The sequence below is a fragment of the Camelus ferus genome, chromosome 19, assembly GCF_009834535.1.
Source record: "Camelus ferus isolate YT-003-E chromosome 19, BCGSAC_Cfer_1.0, whole genome shotgun sequence".
Lineage (NCBI taxonomy): Eukaryota > Metazoa > Chordata > Mammalia > Artiodactyla > Camelidae > Camelus > Camelus ferus.
This window is the reverse complement of record NC_045714.1, coordinates 4,925,059-4,947,056: the sequence shown is the minus strand read 5'-3', so window position 1 is coordinate 4,947,056 and position 21,998 is coordinate 4,925,059. Positions and strand designations below refer to the sequence as shown.

Sequence of the window (21,998 nt, the reverse complement as noted above, 5' to 3'; positions counted from 1 at the left end):
CTAGATAGGTGAGTAGACTGGAGCCCTGATGAGCTAGAAGAACAGTCTTAGTCATTGACTATGGAAGCCAGAAGGGTTGTATCCAGAATGTAGAATGATGTTTTGGGTATGTCAAGACCCAGCGTATGGCCATAGGATGGGTGACTGAGATGGGATGGAGGAGAAGGTTGCTGGAAATGAGAAGGTCCTATAACTCAATGACCAGGATCTTAGATTGGCTGTATGTGAGAATGTTGAGGTCACTAGGATGGTGAGGGGAGGGGAATTATGTGAGCGAGTTGCCAAAATGTGATGGAAGAAGGCAGTGGGGAGGGGACAACAGGGTCAAAGCTGAATTACCTCTCTCCTGAACTCCATTCTTGAATTTTCAGCTGTTTAACAAATATCTCCACTTGGATGTCTAAAAGGTACCTTCAGCTTGACAATGTGGCCAAGCATGGAAACAGAGGGACTAGAAAATATGGCATTTGTTTCTGGGCACATAGTTCTTCTAAAAATAAACTTGGGGTTCTATTACAAAAAAGTGGGGAAATGGATTTCGTTAGGCAACAAATGTTCTCTTCCACATTGTGTAATGCTCACATGTTAATAGACATTACAACAGTGAAAATTCAGATAGCCTCAAAATTAAGGAGAATATCCAGAAAATATAAAGCATTCTGACAATTCAAAAGAAAAAGAAAAATGACCTAATTAAAAAGTGAGGAAAGGACTTGAATAGACATTTCTCCAAAGAAGATATCCAAATGGCCAAACAGCCCATGAAAAGATACTCTTTTAATAAAGGTAATCTTTTAATAAAGTACTGGCAAACTCTTAAAAAGTTTGGCTGTGAAGGGAAGGAAAAAAATGGGATGGAGCTGGAGAGAAAATGGGACTAAGAGATTTTTTTTTGTTTGCTTATTATGTTTTTGTCTTTTAGATAAGATAGACTTGTGAATGCTTAGACATTAGGGAAATGCAAATCAAAAGCATATTGAAATGCCACTGCACACCCACTAGGATGGCTATAATTTTTAAAAAGGGAAAATAACGATTGTTGGCAAAGATGTGGAGAAATTAGAACACTTGTACATTGCAAGTGGGAATGTAAAACTTGTTCAGCTGCTGTGGAAAACAATTTGGCAGTTCCTCAAAAAGTAAACATAGAATTACCATGTGACTCAGTATTTCAACCTCTAGGTATGTATCTAAAACAACTGAAAATAGGTGCTCAAAAAAGTCCTTGTACACAAATACTCATAACACTACTATTCATAGTAGCCAAAGATGAAAACAACCCAAACATCCATAAACAGATGAATGAATAAACAAATTATGGCATATCCATACAGTGGAATATTATTTGGCTATAAAAAGGAATGAAGGTCTACACATATGTGCTGTAATGTGGATGAACCTTGAAAACATTATGCTAAGTGGAAGATGTCAGACATTAAAGGTCACATTTTATGATTCCATTCATATGAAATGTCAAGAATAGGTAAATCCATAGAAACAGAATGCAGATTCATGGTTGCCAGAGATTTGGGGGAGGAGAGAATGGAGAGTAACTGCTTAGTGGGTACACGTTTTCATTTTGAAGTGATGAAAATGTTTTGGAACTAAATAGAGGTGGTGGTTGCTCAAAAAATGTGAATATACTGAATGCCACTGAATTGTTCACTGTAAAACAGTTAATTTTGTGTTATGTGAATTTTACCTCAATTTTTTAAAAAAGGGAAAGAGTTGTAGTATTAGGAATGATAGAAAAGTCATTTATCAAGGTACTAGCAAATTTTTTAACTGAGAAAATCAACACAGGATTATATGTGTGTTTTCACTATGACAGTAATTCAAACACAGCACAAAGTGTAAGTACCAAATTTCTTTTCTGCTATTTAAACACAAATCTATGTTAAGAAAACAGTCATGTGCTTTTTGACAGCTCAATAATGTAGAATTTTTCCCCATCACCATCCCGAAGAATAAAGAGAAAGAGGAAGCAGAGGAGGTAGAGGAGGAGGGGGAGGAGAAGAAAGAGAAACAGAGAGAAAGACAAGGAAGAAGTAAGAGAAAAGTTGGTTTCCCGTCTAAGTGTAACGTACTAAGAAACAGATTTTCTCCCTTGCTACCCACCCTGCCTGTATGAGAAAGAAAAACTGTGTTCTGAAGGACAATGATTTCTATCCTAGAATTCTATACCCAGCCAAATTATCCATGAAATGTGAGGATAGAATGTAGACATTCCCAGATTTGTAAGCTCTCATAATTTTCTCTTGTTTGCCCCTTTCTCAGAAAGTGAATGGAGCATGAGGGAGAAAGCTATGAAAAAGGAATTTATGGAAACTTTTGCCAGGAAGGAGGCAAAAGGAGGGGCTCGTGCAGCAGCTTCCAGCAGATCTAGAGAGGGATCTCAATCGCAGTCAGAGCAGGAGAAGAGAACCGTAGAGTGGGGGAATGTCACCAAGAAAAAAAAGTTGATAGGTTACCTGATGTGTTGGAATCTGCTGAGAGATTTCTATTCCTGTCAGAGATTTTGTGGATCGACTGGTGATAAACACATAGAAAACGAAGTGTGCCAATTTGTTGAACAGATGGGACCTATGGGGTGTAGGCAGAAAACAAATTTATTCCTGGATGCAAAGTTTATTCTTTGCATGTTCAGATTGTCTCTGGGAAGCCAGTTCTCCCCTCATACCCTTGAATGAAGTCTAGGGAAAATCTCATGACTTTTTCAGTCACTCTTAGGTCATCAAACTCTCTCCATCACTTAAAACTCCCAAACAGTCTCAGTTCAGTAATTTAAAAGTCCACTCTTAGTGGGGAGAGTATAGCTTAAGTGGTAGAGCACAGGCTTAGCATGCATGAGGTCCTGGGTTCAATCCCCAGTAGTTCTTCTAAAACTAAATAAATAAACCTAATTACCACCCCCCCAGATTTGTTTAAAAAGAAGTCCACTCTTCTCCATTAAGCTGAATCACATGAAATTGCCATTTTTGTGAGCATAAATGGTTGCATATTCATTTGATTCACTCTAATGAGTCAAAACTTACAAATTTATTTAAAATAAAATCATTTCCCCTTCTGCTGCTTTGGGCTGGTCACCTGAGATGCAAAGGGGAGGCCTAGTGGGCTTCTCTAGTTCCCCACCCAGGCCTTCCACCAGCCTTCTCCACTCAGGAGTCTGCCTCTGGTTCCTCCAGGAGAGAGGGGGGCCATGGAGGCAGAAGAAAAGAGGCAGTGTGGGCACCCTCCGACCTCAGCAGGTGTTCGCAATGGACTCTACCTCTTCCAGGATGCTTTTGGCATTTGTGTTGCTTCAGAGTTACTCCTCCACCCTCTCCCATCTCACCCCCATCCCCCCCCATGGGTGGGGCCTCGGTCAACCTGAAGAGCCCTTGATTTGATGACTGCTTACAATTCTGCCTTCAGCCCCCAGGCATCCAGCCTTTTTTGTTGGGTCACCTCACACCACAGGGCAAACCTCTTAGGCAAGATCCAAGCCAGTGTTTCCCCAGCACAGCCCAGTCGGGTCCTCAGGACACTGTCACGCACCCTTGAACACCACCTCCTCTTCTCTCTGCCACTATCAAAGCAGCTGGCCAGCCGCAGTGCCTTTCATGTACACCTCTCAGGCGTGAGTCAGACACCACTTACTGCGTCACCTGAGCTCCCAGAGACACAGCAAGCTCTTCAAGAGGCCTGGCTGAAGTGCCTCTCTTTAGGCTTGAAGTAAAAAAAAAGCATCCTCCTCCTCCCCGTCCCACAAATGGGCAAAGGTATCGTCACATCTCCTCAGTAGCTCTCTCGGGAGATATTCTTTAATCTCTGGAAATTTCAGCCTCAGCCCTTTTATGCTCTTGAATAGGAAAGGAACCAAAGATAACAAAATCAGTTTTCATTTTTTTTTAATTTAGTAGATTTAATTTACTTTGTTTTTTAGAGCAGTTTTAGATCCACAGCAAAATTGAGCAGAAGGTACCGAGATTTTCCACGTATGCTCTGCTCCCACACATACACAGGCGCCTCCACTATCATTATCCCTCACGAGAGTGGTACATTCGTTACAATCAGGAACCTGTATTGACCCATCATTGTCACTCAAAGTCCATAGTTTACATTAAGGGTCACTCTAGGTGATAAATACTCTATAGGTTTGGACAAATGTATAGTGACATGGATCCACCATTATAGTGTCAAGTAGGATAGTTTCACTGTCCTAAAAATCCTCTGTGCTCTGCCTAGTCAGCCTTCCCTCCCCTGAAGCCCCTGGCGACCGCTGACCTTCATCTAACCGTCTCCATAGTTTTTTTTTGCCTTTTCTGGAATGTCATATAGTTGGAATCATACAGTAAGTAGCCTTTTCAGATTGGCTTTTTTTCACTTAGTAATATGCATTTAAATTTCCTTTAGGTCTTTTCTTGGCTTGATAGCTCATTTCTCATTTCTTTTTAGTGTGGAATAGTATTTCATTTTGTGAAGGTACCACAGTTTATCCCTTCACCTACTGAAGGACATCCTGATTGCTTCCAAGTTTTGGCAATTATGAATAAAGTTGCTGTAACCAGTTTTTAATCACCTCTTTTACAAGTCCCGCCTAGGTAAACTTACTTTGGAATGGGGAAGCATCCGCTGAAACTGAGACTGAAATAGTTCCCTATTAACATCCTGTTACACAAGAAAATGAAAAACCAAGGCAACTAAGAACTTCAGGGAGAGAAATTTAGGTAAGAAATGAAATTTAACCATAATGCTCTACACACTCAGTGGTGAATGCTACTTATACAGCCTTAATAATGTAAATATTGATTGAATCTAGAATTACGGTATAAACATATTGGAAGGAGGAGAGAAGGGGAAATTTGTGTGTTGGAGTGGGTGGAAACAGAACTAAGAGAACAAAATTCTCATATACCATAGTAAGCAACAGAAGAAGTCTAAATGGAAGAATCCAGAATTATCTGTACAGGCATATCCATTTAGAAATATGAAGGAAGAAACCAAAAGAGCTGTGAGAGTTCAAAGTGAGTGGGCGGGGCTGTTGTCTTTCATGATAAGCTTCTTAAAACTACTTGACTCTATAAACTATGAACACATAATATTTAAGAAATTCAATTTTAAAGAATTGTAGTAGAACAGAAATTATCTAGAGACTAGGTAATATTTGAATATAACAAAAGCACTTGTGCTCTTCATGAGAAATAATTTGCACAACGCCAAAAGTTATTTTGCCTGACCAAAAATGTTTCTAATGTTACAGAGAAAATTATTCCCTTTAGCCTTCTGCCTCCAGTATGATATGAAAATACACCCTCCTATTTCCAAATAACCTTGGGTTAAGCAATGAATTCTCCTGCAGGATCAGTTTAAACTCATCATGAGGGATTTGTTTTTCCCACTGGGTTACTTGGTATTAAATTTGAGAGCTAACCAGGTCAGCTAAGCCAGCAGGGGCCACTTTGTTGACCTAGAACTAACTAACTCATGATCACTACTTCTCACCACTCACCCGGAGTCCATAACATCCCTATAACAAAACCCTATGAAAATTTTTTAGGACAATGGGCAAGAGAAAAAGACCAAGAGAGAAAAACAGAGATAAGCTCTTCACGTAACCTCCATGAGGACAGGAGCCTGTCTTGTTCATTTCAGTATTCTCAGTGTCTGGCACATTGTTAATGCTCAGTAAATATCTAAGACTCTATGGAATAAATAAATCATTGAGTGACTGTGACCCCCCCGACTTTCCCAAAGTCTACGTGCACTGGGATAAAGTTACACTGGGATGTAAGTTATATCTACAGTTCATAGACCTCTAAAAATCAACAGGTAAGATAGTCTTTGATAAGGGCACCTCAGGAATGTTTGGTGAAACAGCCAATTACAAATACTGGGATCGTAAGATCTACCAAGCGTATGAGGAGATACAAAAGACTGCTGACAGTAGTAGTGCTTGCAATAGCAAGAAATGGCACTAACCAAAATGTCCCTCAGTGGAAGCCTGGGTAAATACAAGATGGTATGCTCATTTGGTGGCATGCTCCCTACAGTAGTGAAAGTAAACCAACTAAAGCTCTGTAGGGGGAGGGTATGGCTCAGTGGTAGAGCACACGCTTAGCATGCATGAGGTCCTGGGTTCAATCCCCAGTACTTCTGTTAAAACAATAAATAAACAAACGTAATTACCACCCCCAAAACAAAATTTTAAATATATTACTTTAAAGCTCTGTAGCTAAATATGGATGAACTACCCAAAGATGGAATGTTGAGGGGAAAAAAGCAAGTCATACAAGAATTCAAATAGTATCATGCCATTTATTTAAACTTTTAAAATATACAAGATAATATTATTTTAGGAAGCCTTTATTTGCAGTGTAAGTATAAAAATGCATGGAAATAATAAATACCAAATATTGAATGAATGAATGACTATACTTTTTAAAAGTACCAGCCCCCAAATGAAGATGTTTTCTTTAAAAAATAAGGCATTTTATTTACATTTAGTAGGTAATTATATATGCACATTAAAGAATACTAAAAGGTATTTTTAATATTTTTCCCACTTCATCCCTCGCTATTCAGTCCTTCTCTCCAGAGGCAAATACTGTTATCACTTTTTTTTTTATGTCTCATTCCAGACCTCTGGAATCCAGAGGTGGTCTCTTCATTAACAAACATATGTGTTCTGTAGCTACCACAAAATTTCTGGCTGTTTTTTCTTGATTAGTTTGGCTAAAGATTTATCAATTTTATTGATTTTTTTCACCCAAAGAACTAGCTTTTTGTGGGGAGGGTATAGCTCAGCAGTGGAGTGCATGCTTAGCACGCACTTAGTAAGGTCCTAGGTTCAATCCCCAGTGCCTCTATTAAAAAAATAAGTAAACCTAATTACCTCCCCCTGGCTAAAAAAAGTAAAAGAAAAGAACTAGCTTTTTGTTTCATGGATTTTCTCTACTGTTTTTCTGCTTTCAAATTTTATTGATGTCTGCTCTTTATTCTTTCCTTCTGCTTGCTTTGGGTTTAATCTTCTTTTTCTAGTTTCTTAAGGTAGAGACTTAAGAAAGTTTCTTAAGAGACTTGATTTGAGACTTTTCTGTTTTTCTAATGTGAGCATTTTAATGCTACAAATTTCCCTCCAAGTATTGCTTTAATTGCATCCCCCAAATTTTGATATGTAATTTTGTTTTTATTCAATTCACAATACTTTTACATTTCTCAGCCCTGCAAGAAGCAAATTTACCAACTAGAGTGCAGTGTTTACATGCAGTTCTTTTTGCCTTTAGCTTTACAGTTTCCAGTCAAAGCACCGTTTTCCAAAGTTAATTAGGTCAGCTCCTTTTTCCCCCCTGCCCCATTAGTGAGATTCATTTGTTAATAGTCTTCATTTCATCTTGGAATCTTTGTTGATTTTTTAAACATTTCCATCCAGTAAAGTTTACTCTGTAATGGTTTTGAAAAATAGAGAGTAATGTATCTACCACTTCGTTAGCATGCAGACCAGATCAGTCACCTACAATACCTAAAAATTCTTCTGTGTAGCCTTTTGGTCAACTACCTCCCCCTCCCCCAACCCTCGCAACCACTGATCTGTCTTCTGTCCCTGTAATTCTGCTTTTTTCAGAATGTCATAAACATGGAATAAAAACTAGGTAGGCTTCTGGGTTTTGTTTTTGCACCTAGAGAGATGCAAGATTCATCTGTGTTATTCCGCAAACTTGGCTCCTTTTCCTTGTTATTTCTGAGTAGTGTTCCACTGCGTAGATGTACCACCTTTTGTTTATCTGTTCACCTGTTGCAGGACATCTTGGTTTTCCGAGGCTAGGCTGTTATGAATAAAGCTCCTGTAAAACATCGGTGTGAGATTTTAATGTGAAGATAAATTTTCAATTCACTTGTGTAAATACCTAGGACTAGGATTGTTGGATTGTGTGGCATGTGTATGTTTAACTTTATAAGAAACTGCCACATTATCTTCCCAAGTGGCTGTACAGTTTTGCATTCCTGTCAGCAATGAATAAGCATTCCTGTTGCTCTGCATTCTATTTGGTGTTGTAAGGTGTGTAATGGCATCTCATTTTGTGTGTGTGTATGTGTGTGTGTGTGTTTTATTTGCATTTCCCTAATGACATCTTTTCCTATGTTTTTTTGACACCATTATCCCTATAACTTCTTTGGTGAAGTGTCTATTCAGTTCTTATGACCATTTTTTTCTTTGGGTTATTTGTTTCCTTATTGTTGAGTTTTAAGTGTCCTTGTGTACTCTGGACACAAATCCTTTATCAGATATGTAATTTGCAAATTCTTTCTTCCAAGTCTGTGTCTTTTTTCATTCTCTTTATAGTGCCTTTTCTCATTCCTTTTTTTTTTAAAAAAAATGCTGATTATTATTCCATTGTATGAATTTGTCATAATTCATTTAGCCACTCTTTGGTTGATGGACATTGATATTATTTCCAAACTTTTACTATTACAATCTGTTTTTCCTTGAATTCATATTGTTATTTCTAAGAACAATTTGTTTTTCCTTTCCCATGAACTGTTTGCTGCTATCTTTATCCATTTTTTATTGAGTTGTTAATCTTTTTGTTATTCATATAAACTCTTTTGTTTTCCCCCTTATTGAGATATAGTTGACATAGAGCACTGTGTAAGTTTAAGGTGTACAACATAGTGGTTTGACGTACATAGACATCATGGAGCAATTACCACAATAGGTTTAGTGAGCATCCATCATTTCATATTGATACATTAAAGAAATAGGAAAAAAAATCTTTTTTGTGATGAGGGCTCAGATTTAATCTCTTAACAACTTTCATTTATAATGTACAGCAGTGTTAACCATCTTTATCATGTTGTACATTATATCCCTCATACTTACTTATCTTATAATTAACTGAAAGTCTGTACCTTTTGACCACCTTCATCTAATTTCCCTCCCCCAACTTCTTAGGTCCTCTTTATGTGTTATGAAATTTGCCTTTTCTGTGATTCAGATGCAATTTTTTTCCACTTTGTCATTTGTCTTTTTATTTCCCATGATTATATTTTATATTTTCATGAAGCTAAATGATTCTGTATCGAACTTTTCCTCTAAGGCTTCTGAATTTTGTGTTACAGTTAAAAGAATCTTCTCCACTTCAGGGTTATAAAAGAATTCTCCCAGGGATTCTTCTGGTACCTTTATGGTTTCCTTCTTTCCATTTGAATCTTTGCTCCTTTTTGCATTTTTCCAGGTATAAGGGATGAAGTACGGATTTAATTCTGTTTTTTTCTTGCAGAGGCTAGTTGTCCCAAATCACTTACTGAATGAAGTCCATGTTAACCAATTTGAAATACCACCTTTAATACTAAATGCTTACATGTGTTTGGGTCTATTTGGGAATTTATTTTCTTTTCCGCTGATTTGTGGAACTAATTAGGTGCTAGTACCTAATAGTTGTAATTAGTAAGGCTTTATAATACGTTCACTACGTGGTCAGGCATTTTCAGAAATGTTTTCTTGTTAATTTTTCCGTAAGAATTTTAGACATGGCTCATCCAGTTCCGAAACAAAATCCTGTTTGTTTTTCTTGGGATCTCATTAAATGTCTTGATTAAATCTCATTAAATGTTTGGTAGCTTAATGATGTGGATTCTTGCTAGCTAAGAACATAGCTTATATTTCTATTTGTTCAAGTTTTTTCTGTGTCTTTCTGTGGAATTAAAATTTTTTCTTCACATAGATTGTGCATTTTTATTGGAAAGTTATTCCTAGGAATTTTAAAAATTTCTTTGTAAATGGGATCTTCCACCATATCCTCTAACAGTTGGCTCCCTGAAGATTTCTGAAATAGCCCTAGAAGATCGGTCTACCTCAAATAATCCCATGGATTACTCATCTAGACTAGCAGGTCGTTCTCAACTTGTTTCCCCTTGCAACATATACTGTAGGTGACCTTGACATACAGCATTCGGTCCTACAGGTGTTCCTTGTTTTTTAGAGACTCCAGCAGAGAAAGAGAGGCTGTGGTTCTTCAGTAGTTGACGGAAATTTATGTGTACCAGATACTGTGTTAAGGGTCAGGGATACATACCATGGTGACCAAGACATGGTCCAAGAGTTCCTGCTCTCATGAAAGTTGATCACATAGTCCTAGCCAGACAGAGCAAACTCAGCAAATAATCGAATAATTATAAGGGTGCAAAGTTCTGCTAAGGGGCTATGAGATTGGAGCAGAGATAATTGCCAGGTGTTAACATCCATTAACATCCACACCCAAGTCTTCAGTTACCTCCCAGATGCTACTCACTCACACATTGCATCTCTGGTCCTGAGTTTCCTCTAAACTGGAGACCTGCCATTTCCACTTCCCCATGAGGAGGTAGAGTCTCATTCCCCTACTCTTGGATCTAGACTTGTAGCCAGTAAACAACAGTGAATGTGGCTCTATATGACAACAAAGGCTAGGTCACATTAGGCAATGCAGCTCTGTCTATCTCTATGGGATACTCACTCTTGAAGCCTCCAGCTGCCATTGTAAACAAGTTGATGGCCCAGAGGCTGCCATGCTGTGAGGAAGTTCAAAGCAGCCCGCTCAGAGGCCACATGGAAAAGCCCTAAGGCTTCCTGAAGAGAGAGAAAGGCCCTGGTGCTCTGTCCCCAGTGGTCCCATTCCACATTAGAGACCCAGAGTTAGAAAAACTTAGCCAAACTCTCTCCGAATTCCAGACCCACAGATCTACAAAGACAATAAAAATGATTGCTGTTGTTTTAAGCCACTAAATTTGGGAGTGGTTTGTTTTGTAGCTTAGTAACTGGGACCTGGACCACAGGGTTTTGTACATCCTTTCCCTCCTACTTGGAACATCTGCACTGCTTTTGCCTAGGTACCACCAACATGTCCCTTCCAATCTTTGCTAAAGCTACCATGGCTCTGGATGCTCTGGCCCTAAACGCTGAAACTAGGATTTCATAATGCCCTCACAACACCGTGTACCTTTGCTTCCTGTGCTTATCACGATTGCATCTGGAGATTCTTTCATTGTCTTTCTGATAAGTCTTCTGCTCCACAGACCAGCATTCCGTTCATGCAGTTACACTGTAGGCCAGGCATTACAAACTCAAATATCAACAGGAATGGGAGAGTACATGAGAAATGAGGGCAAACTAGGGACTGTGGTGAAATAAAAGTACCTATCTGTAGGGCACAACTCCCACTCAGCAGGCTCTGTGCAGCCAAATCTGCTTCATTTTGAAGGAGATGACACAAACCAGATTATTATGTATGGGTTAGAATGATAGTGACTAAAGCTAAAAACATAGAAGAAAGAAAAGGAGAGAAAAGTAAAACAACCACCTGAAGATTTAATACTTCTGTTTTTTTTTTGAGAACAACTATGAACTCTCACCTTGTGTAACCAAAGAATTTTATTTAACTGAGGCATAGGTGAGCCGTGAGCTGGCTGGGGTTCAGGAGGGGGTCACTTAGATTTGTTTTTCTTCATTTGTAACTAGAGACTGTCAGTCAGATTCTCTTCTAAGGGTCAGAAGTTTTCTTGACTCTTGACAAATAAAGGAATTTTTTTTTTTGAAAGAGGAAGATGGAAGTTAGAATTTGTAACCATGAAGTAAGTTATGTGAAATCTTGTGTGTTCCTTCCTAGAAGATAAATTCTGTATATTTGTAATAAGGAATGGGAACATGCAAAGCTCATAAAAGTCCTATAAGAAGTTGATTTTTAGCTAAAGGTTATACTCCTTGTTATTTAATGTATCTATTAAAAAGTAGAGAAAGAAATGAACTATCAAGCCATTAAAAGAAACAGGCCACTTAAGTGCACATTACTAAGTAAAAGAAGCCAATCTGAAAAGGCTACAAACTGCATGATTCCAACAATATGACATTCTGGAAAAGGCAAAACTGCAGGAGGCAGTAAAAAGATCGGTGGTTGCGGGGTATTAGGGAGAAGGAGGGGGAGGCAGTGCTGTAAGGACAAGTGATCCCCAGAATGACGGGTGATCAGTCACTAAGGAGAGCAGGTAGTAGCCTTGGCTGCTCAGAGCAGCACACTTAGGACTTTGCAACACTAAGGAGCATCCTGTCACTCTTGAGATGGAGAAGATGAGACAGGGTATGAAGCTCTACTAATTCTCATGACCCTGGGGTAAAACAGGAAATTATTGTTTCTATTTAACTAAGAGGGAAATGGAGGCCCAGCTCTGTTGAGGCCCAAGTCACAGAATAAAATCCAAAGTCTGGGTTGGGGGGAAAAAAAAAAGGAAAAGAGGGATCTTCATCTCAATGTATAGAAGGAGGGAAGAAATTTGAGACTAGAAGTCATAAGCCCGTCACTTGGGTCCCCAGGGTAACAGTCAAATGGGTCAGAACATTCCCTTCTACCTTTACATCTTTGGAGAAATTGTGCGAGGACCTCAGCTTTAGGCTTAGGGAAACCCCTGTGTCTGCTCCTTTACCGAAGTGAGCTATGGAATCTAGATGGCTTGGAAGTTAGAAAGGAAAAAAATTCACCTTTAGCAGAGGGCAGGATAGTATCTGAATGTTGCTTAGTACTGTCTTAGGTGGGCACTTAAATTTCACGGACAGTGAAATTCCTTTGTTTTCGGTGTCCTAAAATTCAGTCTCATTGCATTTTATAAGAGGCAAAGTAAGGAGGCTTGCCTGGTCCAGAGAAAAGAGCCCTCCGTGGCTGGGGCAAGGTCCCACGGCATTGTTTGGAGAGGCCCCTTCAGCCACAGGCATTCCATATCAAGAATTTATGCAAATTAAACTGTATTGCCTTGGCAAGAAAGATTGAGCAATAGTTAAATTGAAAGATATTGAGAGAGAGGTAGAGAAAATAAACTTTTTTTAAGTAACGGGTTAAGTAGTCGTAGAGTGAGCAAGAAAGGCTGGCCTGGACACCTGCAGTCCCTTCACTCACTGTTTCCTGGATTTCTCACAATGTGTACGTTATTCTTTGCTGAGCGTAATTCTAGAGGTCCATGATTCCCCACTTCCAAACCTGAACCTCTCATATAAGAGCGCTGCAAAAAACTACTTAATTTATCTAGGGCTGTATAAAGAAACAGTAATCTTGCATGTCTTGCCTTTTTAATTCACTATAAAAGTTACTGATTTTATTATGTGTTTTACTCTCACTAGAACGTAGGCTCCATGAAGGCAGGGATTTTTTGTTTGAGCACCACTATATTCTAAGCTCTTCGAGCAGTGCTTTGCACTTAGCAGGTGTTTCATAAATATTTACTAAAGTAGGAATTGAGGGAAGGAGATGAAAGAGTAACGAACACCCAGGAAGAGGAGGCACGCAAAGGGAAAAAGGTAAGAGCGAAGCGGAAGGAGGAAAGAAGACCCAGCCTCCGTTGGAGTCCTGCGAAAAGCCTGCCACTCCCAGAGGAACTACAACTCCCAGCAGCCCCCGGGGCCCAGAGCAGGCCTAGAGGCTCAGGCGGAACTAGGCGCCTGCCAACTAGGCTCCCGGCGTACCTTGCGAGCGCAGGCGCGGCCGCAGCACCCGCCGGGACTTGTGGTCCTGGCCGCGGGTGGGGGTGGGGTTCGGCATGGAGGCGGGCGGGGGCCGGGGGCGGGCGCAGGCCCCTCCCCCGTCACTTCCTGCCGGGCTGCAGGCGCCGGAGCGACTCTTCAGCGTTTGCGCCGGCGGCAGCCGCGTCTGGCTCGGCTCCCCCTTCCTCTGACCCCCGGCCCGGCGGCGCCCGCCTCCTCCGCGGCCACTCCGCCTCTTCCCTCCTGCCGTCCCTTCCTCGTCTCCTGTCTTCCTTCCTCCTTCCCATCCTCGCCGTCGTCTTCGCCTTCGCCGCCGCCCAGGACCGCCGGCCGGGGGACGAGCTCGGGGCAGCAGCCAGGTGAGGCGGCCAGGCCGGGCCTGGCGGGGCCCGCGCGGGCCCCGCGGCCTCGGGGAGATGGGCGGCGGGTGGGGCTTAGGCCTCGGCGGGCCCGCGCGCCCGGCCTCCTTCCCCGGGCCTCTCTCCCGCCCGCGGGGCCTTCCCGGAGGAGGCGGGTTCTCCCGTGCCCCCCGCCTCAGGGCGCCTAGCGGCCTGGACCCAGGGCGCCCCAGTCCCAGCACCCCTTGCTGCAGCCAGAAACAGGTGCCATGCCGCCTTTCCTCATTTCTCCTGTCGCGCTGGGATGCCGAAGTTATTCCCGGGGCGGGAGGTGGGGGGGATCCCCGCTTCAAGTCCCTGAGGTCCGGAGTATCTAAATCTCCTCAGACGGGTTCGTAGCGTAATGGTTACGAGCGCGGCCCAGGTGTCCGATGCGGGTGTAAATCCCAGCTCTGTCCCCTTGGGCAAGTCGCTTAAACTCTTTGTGTCTTGGTTGGAAAAAGGGGCTAATGCCTTCCCTGCCTCTTAAGGCTGTTAAGGTTCAGTGAAATGGGGCGTGTAAAGCGCTTATCAGAGTGCCAGACCCACAGCGTGTCCCAATAAACCGTCTGCATAATTTATTAGCGTGATATTAAGGTATAACTTAATGGGTAGAGTGGACAGAAGTTGACCTACCTACCCGTTTAGGTTTCTTTAGAGGCAGAAATATTCAGCGTGCCTACCGCCAGCGCCCGGACATTGTTTTGGGTTGTTAACATCTGAAAGGGGCGTACGTTTAATTGGGACACTCTGTAAGTAGGCAGTCTGTAAAAGATAAATGCTGTTATTTCCATCTCCTCCGCTGAGCCAACTGCAGGATTTTCACCAGCTCCCTCAGTATGAGCAACCTGTCCGTTTTTCTGCCGTCATCCGGCTTCTTGTTGTCATTCCATTTCTGGGAAAGTTCCTGGCAGAAGCTTTCCTTGAGTTTAGCAAACCTTTCCTGAGCACTTGTTCTGTGTCAGGCTCTGGAGGCGAGTGTCCGAAGCTGAAAAATGTCTGTCCGTTCTTGCGCTGCATCTCTAACTTCTAACTTTTTTTCACTGCAGCTTTGCTTTTATCCCCTCCGTCCCTGTTGGCCGACTTTCCTTTTAAGCCCTTGCCCCACGTCCGTGTTGCAGTATTGCTTATGTGGAAGTTTTCTTCTGTTCGGGCGAAGATGTGTGCTTCAGTCTGTTCTGCTTTTGTTCTCTGGCTGTGGGGACGTTTTTAAGGTCACTCTTCCCTTCTGCTTGTAGCTTTAATTGTTTAGAGGGTAGTGGAAATAGACCAGATTTTTGGTTAATTTTGGGCTTTCAGGAATCAGTATGCTTAGCAAATGTAGATTACATTGCTCCTTGTTGAAGTAAAAACTAAAAATACAGTTGGATTGAAGAGGGAGCAGTTTCAGTGATCCTAGTGACAGGTGGAATTTTTAAAACAGCAACTTTATTTAAGGATACTGAGTTTCTTTTAATTCTGCTCTTAGTTGTATAGGTGTACCCTTCACTAAGGAAATTCAACTTATGGAAGTTCAGATTTACAAAAGAGTAAGCCTGTGTGTTTGCTCTCCTGAATGATCCTCCTGAATCATAGGTAGTAAATTTCCTTACTGAACTTGAACTGTTTTGATTTACACCCATTTGTGAATAACACACGGGGATGCAAAGTGGCTTCCCTGTTTTTGACATTTTCCTAGAATTTTCTGCCACAGTCTTACCATTTTCCTAGAATTTTCTGCCACAGTCTTACCATCAAGAAATAGTTTAGAATCTTTTTGGGGTTGGGGGGTAATTAGGCTTATTTCTTTGATTTTAGAGGTGGTGCTGGGGACCACTTGAGCTATACCCTCCCCACTAGTCTTTGTTTTGATGACTCTTTAAAAACACCTAAGCAAACAAGTGTACAAGGAATACAAAGCATATCTTCTGCTGTATCAAAATTACTGTAGTGTCAGGGAAATGATGTTTTAACACTGCAGTCAATAATCTAATTTTAAAAAACTTTTTATTAGGGAAAACATACAACAGTCAAATAGTATAGAGAACCCCCATGGTTTGGTCACCCAGATTTGATAATTATTAACTCATAGCCAAGGTCAGTCTTCTTTCATGTAGTACCCCTTCCCCCAAACTGGGTTATTTTGAAATAGTCCATCTGAATATCATATAATTCTGAGTATCATATTTTACCAGATTGCCACACTCTTTTTTTTTTTTCTTATATATTTTAGTGGAGGTACTGGGGGTTGAACCCAGGACATTGTGCATGCTAAGCCTGTGCTTCACCACTCAGCTATTTCCCTCCCCCCAGATTGCCCCAGACTCTTAATTGGTCATAAAATTTACTTTTAGTGGAATCATAGTTCTCATTTTGTTATGCTTCTTATCTCTGCTTATATATACATGATTACTGTATAGCAGGAAAAAAAAAACCCAAACCAAGCAGCACTTGATTCAGTCCTTATCCTCCTCAAAGTCATCCAAAATACTGCCTTGCTTCTTTGTGTGCAAAAGCAACAATTCTTGAGCTATTAATGACTATAATTGAAAGCAATCAGAAATACAGATATCCCTAATCCTGTTTTTTGGTGGAGCCCTACCTGTTAAACCACTTTTAATGGAGAATAACTTTGTGTCAAAGTTAAACTACAGTTAATAATTCATAATAAAACGTGCCAAGTTTCTTTACAGTAGTTGTATAAATATACTGCTATCACCTTAGGTTAAGAATTAGCAAAGGATTTTGATTTCAGAACTGCTGTGGAATTACTTTCCGAAGACCGCCCCTTCCCCAGTCTGCTATATTTACAAGCCAATTTAGTAAATATGAATGAATTCACAGCATGTTCATGTTTTTCTTTATCATCTAAAAGGCGATCTTTCCTAGAATGGAAGTTGACAGAAAAATTATATTCGTTATTTATTTTTAAAATTTCTGATAGTGAAAAATTTTCAACTTTTAGACCTGTAGCATCATCGTTTTCAGTTGTGTAGGTTTACTTTTGCTCTTGATCAAGTACAGTGAACATGTATGTTATGTTTTAGTTACTAAAACCTGGGAGATGAGGAGGGATATGTATACCTCTTAAAATTAGGGGGAAGAAAAACCCAATTTGGTATCTAAGTAAGGACACAAAATGTGCTTTATTTTAAAAAATGCTTAGTTGCTTCCTAGTAGGCTTTATGTAAAATTTTTAAGTATTTGGAATTGTTACCATAAAAACAGTTTGTTCAGATTAGAGTGCTTTCTTTTAAGATTGGGCCAGAAAGCCTATTTGTAACACAGTATCTTGCACGTCAGTGTGTTTTGGGGTTTTTTTGGGGGGGGTGGTTGGTAATTAGGTTTACTTATTTATTTATTTGCTTTTTAATGGAGGTACTGAGGTTTGAACCCAGGACCTCGTGCATGCTAAGCATACGCTCTACCACTGAGCTATACCCTTCCCTCCTTCACATTATCTTAAGTTTAGAAGTGAACGTGACTCATGGAACTTCCCCCACCCCCGTCCCCAATTCTGAAGTCTAACCCATTAACGGTCCATGTGTAATCATTAAACATGGGGCTATACTGTGTTCCTTCGTCCGGGAGTCTCTCCCCGAATAAGACAACAACAGTATTTACTATAGGAGGCACAGAGTGGGTCTCAGCTTGTAGGACAGTTTTCTCCGATGCCCTTTTAATGGATGGAGAAAAATTGAAATTCACCAGCATAAAGATGAAACTTTCATGAAAAAGATATCTCTTTATGGGGTGTCATAAATCAATTCTAGAGGCCTTGTTTATGAGCCTCCAAACTGAATGTCATACTTATTTGATGTCATACTTAATGACAGTTGCTCAATTTGGGGAAATGTAGATTCCTCCCCATCAAATGAAAGCTTTTGGAGTTGCTTTCTCACAGAACAGAGTTTTGGGGCCTTCAGAAATGCTTAGAGAATTTTATGACAGATTTTGTTTCACACTAGAACTGTAACAGATTGTTTCAAATTAACTTCTGGTGACAGACCTTTGTGGTTAAAATGCTTCTGGTGTAATTTTTTGTATGAGCTGTTCCTTAAATAAAACCTGGTCAAAATCAAGCATTTATTCTGTTCCAAAAAATATAGTGTACAAGTTAGAGATTGAACCATGAGAATACATGTTAGTTGCTATAGTTTTTTTCCCCCAACATTTTATTATGAAAGATTTCACACATATAATAGAGTTTAAAGAATTTCAGTGCACACCCTGTATCTACCACCTACTTTCTGCCATTATTTTACTATATTTGCTTTATCACATGTCTATTCCATTTGTCCATCTCTTTTAATTCATTTATCCATTTTATTTTTCAATACATTTCTAAGTAAATTAAAACAGCACACAGCATGCATAGCTACCACAGTTAATTTTAAATTGAGACAGTTCTGTAAGGTATTCCTAGATCTTTAAAAGCTTTGTTGATTTTTGTTTCTAATTTTGCTTTGATTACAGAACTCTGCTTTTTAAAGGAAGTTGTTTAATGAACTTTTGCATGAAGATGTGCTTACCTATAAATCAAGTATTACGAAGTTTGAATAATGTTGACCAAATCCTTTGTTTTAACCTAAGGAGATAATAGGGTTATAAATATGTAGCTATGTTGATCTTAACAAGTGCCACCAGATGATGGCTTGGATGTTTTGTTGACTTAATGCTTAATGCTCTGAACTGTAAAAAACCTTACCAAAGAGAATTATTTACTTTAAAAAATGGTAAAATGGGGAAATTACTGCAAATAGCTTATGTTATTTGAAAAATATTTACATTTCCATTGTAGGGAATGAGGTTGATGTAAAGTGATTTATGTCACCAAATAAGTGGAGGAAGAAACAAATTCTCTTTAGACTTAATTATATTTTCTGGAATCACACATGTTCAGTTATTTGTTGAAGGCGTATATTCAGGGGGCTCCCTCGAAGTATATTTACTGAAACCAAAGTAGAAAAAAAAATCTGTCCAAGAATATTTTTGCTTGTGATTAAAAATTAGTCTTCTAAATATTAAATCTGTAGCCCATCTGCCTCTGTTTAATCTGGAATCTAATTTGGAAGAGAAGTGTGATGACTTTGTGAGTTTATAACAGTAATGGAAGCAAAACAGATCATTGTGGACAGAGGTCATAATTGTCCTAGGGGCTTTTTGTTATGTCTGCTGGACTGCAAAGTCTAAGAAAAATCTATTTAAGTGCCCTGGGGTCTTTTCCCGAAATGAAAATGGTTGTTCATCAGATTGTCTCTATATTTGAAGTAGTGTTAGAACTGGTTGCCCAGTGAGTGTGGGTTGATTTTAGTCAGCATGTTCTTTATTCTCATTTAAAATGTTTTTTACAAGTGGTATGTAACTATAAATTTATATTTATAGATGTTTATATGACTGAGGACAGAATTAGTGAATTTGCTGGATAATAAAGTTTGCTACTATTTATTGAGCTCTTACCATGTGCCAGGTTAGGATTACAGGGTGAGAGTTATTTGATGCAGGAAAGGAATTTCAAAGGTCAGGTTGAATTTATGTAATAATATAAAAGCTGCTGTTCATCGAGCTCTTCCTTTGTGCTAAAGGTTGAAGTAGATGCTTTATGTTGTATTTCTGATACTCCGCAGTGCCTTTGCGAGGAAGGGTTGTAATAGCTGAGGTACTGAGGCCCATCTAGGAGGCCAGGTAACTAGAGCGGGGTCCCGAGGTCTTTCCACTGAACCACACTTTGTCTCTAATTATTCTCAGGTGCTTTTTGTTTAGGATAATTTATTCTATGTGTCAGTTCTTTCTCCCCTACTCTCCTACCCACTGCAGTTAGGATGAATTTTGTTCACTAGGACTGTAGATCAATTTGGAAAAAAGTCTGGTTCAGTAATACTCAGTCTTTTTAATTAATGCTATTGGTCACTTCCTTGAAACAGTTTAAAGATTTACAGGTTCCTTTTGTTTGTGGTGATAGATTGCTGCAGTCAAATTAAACTAAAACTTTTAAGCTGATTCAAAGGTTCGAGGTGGGGATTAGAAGTAAATGGGGAGGAGGATGTTTCATTTGACTTTGTGTTGAAGGAGGTTCTCTTGCTAAATTATTGCTATAATCCTTTATGAATTTTATTAAAAATGATTTATTAACTATAGACAAGGTTGTTGCTAAGAAAATGAATTTCTTTAGAAATATATTCTGCTTTATTGGAAATGAGTTAACTAAGCCTGCAGTTAATTTTTGTTGCTCTGTTTGCTTCCCAGCCATTTCTAACATTCATTTCCTGGCTAATGGTATTCAGAATATTTAATGTAACTTTCTTTTTGGTATTGAACTGCCTCCTAAACAATTTCTTTTTTACTTTCTTTGAGTGGGTGATCTCCTTGAATGAGAAGCCTCTTTGGTTCTCTTAGGCAGTAGTCATCTTTTATGGCTAGTCTGAAGAGGCTAGGTCAGTGAAATTAAATTTGCCTTTGAATTTGGGGTTTTCGTGAGATAGTTTATGAGTTTGCATTCTGTGTTTTTAACCTCAGCTGAGGTGTGTCTCAATCATAAAAAGGTGTTGGAAATGTGTCTTTTCTGGGAATGAAGTGAGCAGATAATGCTTGTTAAATTGTTACTCTGTCAGCTCCCCTCAGGCATGAGCTTTATGATCTAACTAGATCTTGTCTGATTCTCTCCCGTTTTTGCTTTTTTGAAGTCCATGCTTTCTATAGATCAAAATTAACTGAAGCATGAATTTTCTACCCTTGCAGATTCCACCCTGGTACAAATAAGGCCATTGTCTGCTAATGCCATTGTGATTTGGTACAAAATGCTAGGCAGTCCTTTCCTCTGTCAGAAGATAATTTATATGTAATGATAAGTCTGATTATTCTTGGAGGCTTATGTTCTTTGTTGCACAGTTTAACCTGCTCGTTGACGCTCCATGACCCTTTACCTAGATGACGGTCAAACATAGGTAGATACGTTTCCTTTTGGTTTGTAGTAGAGCAAAGCTTTACAGTCTGTAACATTTAGAGTATGACTGCTTCAAGGAAGTAGTTTCCCTGTTAACTGAGAATGTATCTATTTAAGCACCAAACATAAAAAAGAATAAAGTAAAAAGCATTTTTTCGAAGCAGTGAGGTTCTTTCTAAGTTTGCTACATTTTTTCTTTCTTAAAGCGTTTTGAACATGGTTTGTTAATATTATTTTATAATATTGGTTACCGTGTACCCTAAGAAAGTGATGTTTAACAGCTAACTTTGGTGTGACATGTTATAGTTTACAAGCGTTTCACCTACATTTCCAGTAGATCCACCCAGGAATCATGTAATTATTGTTCATTAATCATATGAAATTGGTGGTAGTAGCCCAATTTAAAAGGTTGAAGTCTACAGAGTAATTTGCTTAGGGTAGTTCATCTGAGCACCAGAGTTGGGACCCAAACTTGGATTTCCAGTGAGGGATTTTCTCTTCTTCACCCAAGTAGCCATGTGATAGCTGGTTGCCCTTATCCTAAATCAGTGTCTTGCTGCCAAGGGACCGTTTATGTTCTTTTGTGTCTTCTTTAGTTATGAGGTGATATGTATTATAAATGATTTGTTACTACTAATTAAAATGCCACTGTGAATTAGTTATGTAAATTTGTATTGGGTCCAAGGTTATTCCTATATAAATGTGAATTCCATGAGGACAGGGACTATATCTTATTGGTGTATTCCTCTCTCTCTAGTGCCCAGAATGGTGCCTGCAAATAGTAGATGTTCAATGTTTACTTATTAAGTGAATAAAGCGATGAATTTAATTCACCCCCTTGCGTTCTAGTATGCTTCTTGAGTGGAAAAGAAAGGGAGTTGGGCTTAACCCTGCTGCTTGGAGTAAGTAAGTGCTGTATAGATGTTCTGGTAATCATCATGGTGGCTTTGGAAATGGTTGCGGATTAAAAAAAGTTTGCTCATGGAAGTGTGAAGGTGTATATGAATCTCAGATATCATTTGTGTAGAGATGTTAGAAATCCACGTGTCTGCAGACATTGTATTTCTCTTTCCTCCCCCTTTTTTCTTTGCTGTTAAATTGTTGGCAGTTGTCTCTCAGTGTTGTCATGATGTCTGACTCTGGCAGCTCCTTTTTTCCATTCTAATTTTTTTAACTTCAGATTTGGGCTGGAAAACTCGAAAACCAAGCCTACCAT

The 21,998-nt window shown here is 39.6% G+C and overlaps 2 protein-coding genes across 11 annotated transcripts in view; one reads left to right on the top strand and one right to left on the bottom strand.

Moving 5' to 3' along the window:
* Positions 1 to 2,431: 2,431 nt before the first annotated feature.
* Positions 2,432 to 14,880, bottom strand: LOC116658026 (basic salivary proline-rich protein 4-like). Its single transcript, XM_032462329.1, has 3 exons — positions 14,799 to 14,880; positions 13,466 to 14,194; positions 2,432 to 2,583 (listed from the first exon to the last, which is right to left on the bottom strand). Exons 1-3 carry the CDS (start codon positions 14,878 to 14,880, stop codon positions 2,510 to 2,512), a joined length of 885 nt encoding a protein of 294 aa, XP_032318220.1. The 3' UTR covers positions 2,432 to 2,509.
* Positions 13,593 to 21,998, top strand: part of STAU1 (staufen double-stranded RNA binding protein 1) — a 49,529-nt gene continuing 41,123 nt past the window's right edge. For 3 of the 10 annotated variants that reach the window (XM_032461340.1, XM_032461341.1, XM_032461339.1), the window contains exon 1: positions 13,625 to 13,842. The gene's annotated coding sequence lies outside the window, so the exon portion shown is untranslated. Of the gene's footprint in view, positions 13,843 to 21,998 lie in introns of all 10 variants that reach the window. The other 7 variants (XM_032461334.1, XM_032461335.1, XM_032461342.1 and 4 more) reach the window with 6 other exon arrangements.

Coding starts and splice junctions, on each gene's coding strand:
- LOC116658026 (XM_032462329.1), bottom strand. CDS start 14,880: ATGCAGCGCAAGAACGGACAGACATTTTTCAGCTTCGGACACTCGCCT. Junction 14,195..14,798: donor AGAACAAGTGCTCAGGAAAG/GTTTGCTAAACT, acceptor GAGGAGATTTAG/ATACTCCGGACCTCAGGGAC. Junction 2,584..13,465: donor GCCGCGCCTGCGCTCGCAAG/GTACGCCGGGAG, acceptor TACACCCCATAG/GTCCCATCTGTTCAACAAAT.